Here is a 4,103-nt window from a genome sequence, read left to right as displayed (position 1 = left end):
TCCAGATGCATTTTCTATTTTATTTTTTGAGCCTGCCTTTGCTGATTTCTTTTGCTTTTTCGGTGCCATTTATCTCGTCTTCCTTCAATCTGGACAAGGTATTAAAATTAAAACAAGTACACAGTTATGCTATAATTCCACAATATTATGCAAAATTTAAGGCTAATTATTACGAAAAATACTTAGAATTCTAACATAACTTCAAACAAAACTCAAAGAAAAAGCAAAATAATTATAACATTAAACTTAAAGCAAAATTAAAACCTTATAATGAAACAAAGTGCAAGTACAAGTCATTATAATCAGGGAGCCAAAAAGGTGCAAATACACGTAATTCTATCACATAATATAATAATTATAACTACAAAGTGTAATCAGGGAGCCAAAAAAGAGAGTTCATTGAAATTTAATTTTAATACAACTAATTAAACAAGTACAAGTCATAATAATTATAATTCTATGACTTTTTTACCCAAATATCCTCTACATTTTGTCTTTTATTGCTAAAACTTGCATCATGATCACAAGTAGTAGGATCACGCATAGGGATATCATAACAGAATGGGGGAGGATCCAGGAGGTCTCTTCTTCCACATCTTCATTGTACACGTCATGATAATCTCAAGTTGTTGACGATAACACAACTGACCAATTTGCATCACATGGATCCTCGACATAAAAGACTTGGCTGACTTGGTCAACAGAGGCAAATTTGTCATGTTTGTAGCCGGGTCGATTGAAGTTCACGAGCGTAAAACCAAGATCATCAGAATTGACTTCTCTATCAGTGGCTGCTCATGTACACAAAAATAAAGGGGCCTTGAATGTGTGGTAATCTAACTCCCATATTTCTTGTACAATCCCATAGAATGTTAAATCACACTCTACGGGATTTACATCCTTAGCACTTGACACTTGGACTGTCCTAGCAACTAATGTAACACCACTATTTTGAACTACCCTAGCATTATCTCGCTCCTTCGTATGGTAACGGACCCCGTCAATAATATAGCTTTCGTACATCAGCACTGAAAATGAAGGCTTTCCAGCCAACCATCTAATTGTTTCAGACACGGCTTTAGAATTTTCCTCATTTCTATACTTACCTACAAGTAAAGTAAGCATGCATTAAAGTTAATTTCAATTAAATGCACGACTTGCAAAAATTTGTAATAAAATAAAAAAAGAATGTAAACTAACTTTTTGTTAAAACCAATCGAGAAATTGTCGATTGTGCTCTCCCAAAAGCCATTGTACACTCTTCTTTTTTTCCTTGGTAAATTCTTTCTAAGTGTTCCTTATGCAATCTGAAAATATAGCAAGTACATAGAATGAGCCACCTAATAAAAATAACTAATACACTTATAAATATACTTATAAATATTTTACTTACTGAACGTATGGTTCCACTTCAGGATTATTAAGAAGGACCGCGAAATGTGCCTCATCTTGTTCTTTTTCGGCAACAGACTTCATTGTCACACGGCCTACTGGACCGGAAAACTTGTCATCATCTTTCTGAAGACCTGCAGTTCTACTACTCTCGCTAAAGAACCCCGTGCAAAACTCGGCTGATTCTTCCTTCAGATAGCCTTCAGCTATACAACCTTCCGGATAAAATCGGTTTCGGACATAGCTCTTTAAAATTTTATTAAATCTTTTAAATGGAAACATCCATCTATAAAAAACTGGTCCGCATAACCGTAATTCCCTTACTAAATGGACTGTGAGATGTACCATAACATCGAAAAAGGATGGAGGGAATATTTTTTCCAACTCGCATAAGGTCAAAATCAAATCTGCTTGGAGTTTACTCAATTTTGACACATCTACGACTTTGTTGCACAAGGAGTTGAAAAAAAGCACAATCTTATTATACTTACCCTAACATTTTTTGGAAGCACGGAACGAATACAAATCGGTAGTAACTGCTGGAGTAGGATATGGCAGTCGTGCGACTTCAGCCCATACAACTTCATATCAATCAGTGATACACAGTTTCTGATATTTGATGCATGTCCATGTGGAAGTTTCATATTGGACAATGATGTCAACATAGTTTTTTTTTCTTTTTTAGACAAAGTAAAAGATGAAGGAGGTAAGTATGTCCTCTTTTCACCTATTTCAGGGGCTAAATCAGTCGTTACACCCATATCAATCATATCAAGATGAGAGACAATATTGTCCTTAGTCTTGTATTTCATATTAAGTAGTGTCCCAATTATATTATCGCACACATTCTTCTCGATGTGCATAAATCTAAACAATGACGCACGTGGTGAAATTTCCAATATTCCAATTCAAAGAAAATTGATTTCTTTTTCCATGCATACTCTATCTTTTTCGCCTTCCCCCTTCCCAAAACTAAATTCAAGTTGTTGTTGTTGCATTAATACTTCTTCTCCGCTAAGTAGCTCAGGAGCGCAACCAAGTTCTTGTTGTTCATCAAATGCTATCTGCTGCCTCCTATAAGGATGATGCTCATCTAAATACCGACGATGGCCTAGATAACACATTTTCCTACTATGACTTAAATATCTAGTGACAGTGTTATCACCACATACTAGACAAGCCTTATACCCCTTATTTATGCAGCCTGACAGATTTCCGTATCCCGGGAAGTCGTTCACCGTCCATATAAGAACTGCCTTTAAAGTGAAGACAGATTTGCTATGTGCATCATACACATTTGGTTCCCTTTCCTCCCATAATTTTTTTAAATCATCGATCATTGGTTGTAGACATATGTCAATGTTATTTCCAGGCTCATACGGGCCAGAAATCAATGTCGATAACATCATATACTTCCTCTTCATGCATAACCATAGAGGAAGATTATACATTACTAACATGACCGGCCAACAGCTATACCGATTGTTTAATCCATTGTTGTGTGGATTTATACCATCGCCCGCTAATCCTAAGCGTATATTTCTAGCCTCGCTACCGAACTCGGGTCACCTACAATCTACATTTCGCCAAGCAGGAGAATCAGATGGATGGCGCATCTTTCCATCTTTAGATCGATTCTTCGCATGCCAACTCATTAATTTAGCAGTAGCAGCAGATTCGTTTAAATCTAGGGATTATCAGAAAATACCACATCACTTTGGCTGGAACATTAACCCTAACTTTACCATCTTTCCCAATTTTCTAGCGAGAAAGATGGCATTTGGGACACCAGATAAAGGCTCGGCAGCTGGTCCCCTGTATAACACAAAGTCATTTGGACAAGCGTGGATTTTGACATACTCAAGTCCTAAATCAGTTAAGGTTTTCTTAGCTTCATACATACTACCCGGAAGCACATGCTCTTTAGGAAGAAAAGAGCCAACAGATTCAAGAAGATCGGTAAAGGCTTTATCACTAACTCCAAACCTAGCCTTCCAATTATATAATTTGAGGACTAACTCTAGTTTAGTGCACTCGCTTCCCTCAAAAAGAGGCTATTCCGCATCAGCAACATACTTCTTAAAGTCATCAGATTCATTATCCCAATATTCATCATCATTATATGTTACTTGACATACATTATATATTTTTGAAGGGGGTGTGGGATTTTTAGCAGGACAAGTACTACCAACTGATGACTTAGTACTACTAGCAACCCCTTCTCCATGCCAAATCCAATCCAAATATCCTAAACTAAAACCAGATTCATAAAGATGACCCCTGATTATTTTGACAGTAAATTTTTTGAAGTTAACGCAGCGTGCACAAAGGCACGGTATTTGTTTTTGGGTTTTTAGCATTTTCCTCGGCAAATATCAAGAAATTTTTGACACCAATCTCATATTGCAAAGAATCCCTATCGGTTTTTATCCAAGACTTGTCCATATAAAACCACCTGGTATATCACTAAAATTTCAGTCTTACAACTTATATGATTAATATTATTTATTATATTCCTACTGTTTTTTTGTACCACTGTCTAATTTTAAAATAAAACAAGTAAAACATAAATATCAAACATAAATTAGGATAACAATTGACGAAATTGTTATCAATGTTTTGTACCACTATCCTAATTCATTGCTAACAGAACAACACTGAAAAACAGAGAGATACAATTAAAATACAAATATCCTATAAGTAATTACAGA

General features: G+C 35.7%; 1 protein-coding gene across 1 annotated transcript; it reads right to left on the bottom strand.

Annotated features, from left to right (window-relative positions):
- Positions 1 to 795: 795 nt before the first annotated feature.
- Positions 796 to 2,843, bottom strand: LOC141696112 (uncharacterized). Its single transcript, XM_074500298.1, has 5 exons — positions 2,334 to 2,843; positions 1,884 to 2,192; positions 1,394 to 1,638; positions 1,201 to 1,307; positions 796 to 1,106 (listed from the first exon to the last, which is right to left on the bottom strand). The coding sequence occupies exons 1-5, from the start codon at positions 2,841 to 2,843 to the stop codon at positions 796 to 798; spliced, it is 1,482 nt and encodes a 493-aa protein (XP_074356399.1).
- Positions 2,844 to 4,103: the final 1,260 nt, after the last annotated feature.

This window comes from Apium graveolens, chromosome 11 (assembly GCF_009905375.1).
Source record: "Apium graveolens cultivar Ventura chromosome 11, ASM990537v1, whole genome shotgun sequence".
Lineage (NCBI taxonomy): Eukaryota > Viridiplantae > Streptophyta > Magnoliopsida > Apiales > Apiaceae > Apium > Apium graveolens.
Note: the sequence above shows the minus strand (reverse complement) of the source record. Positions and strands in the feature narration are given on the sequence as shown.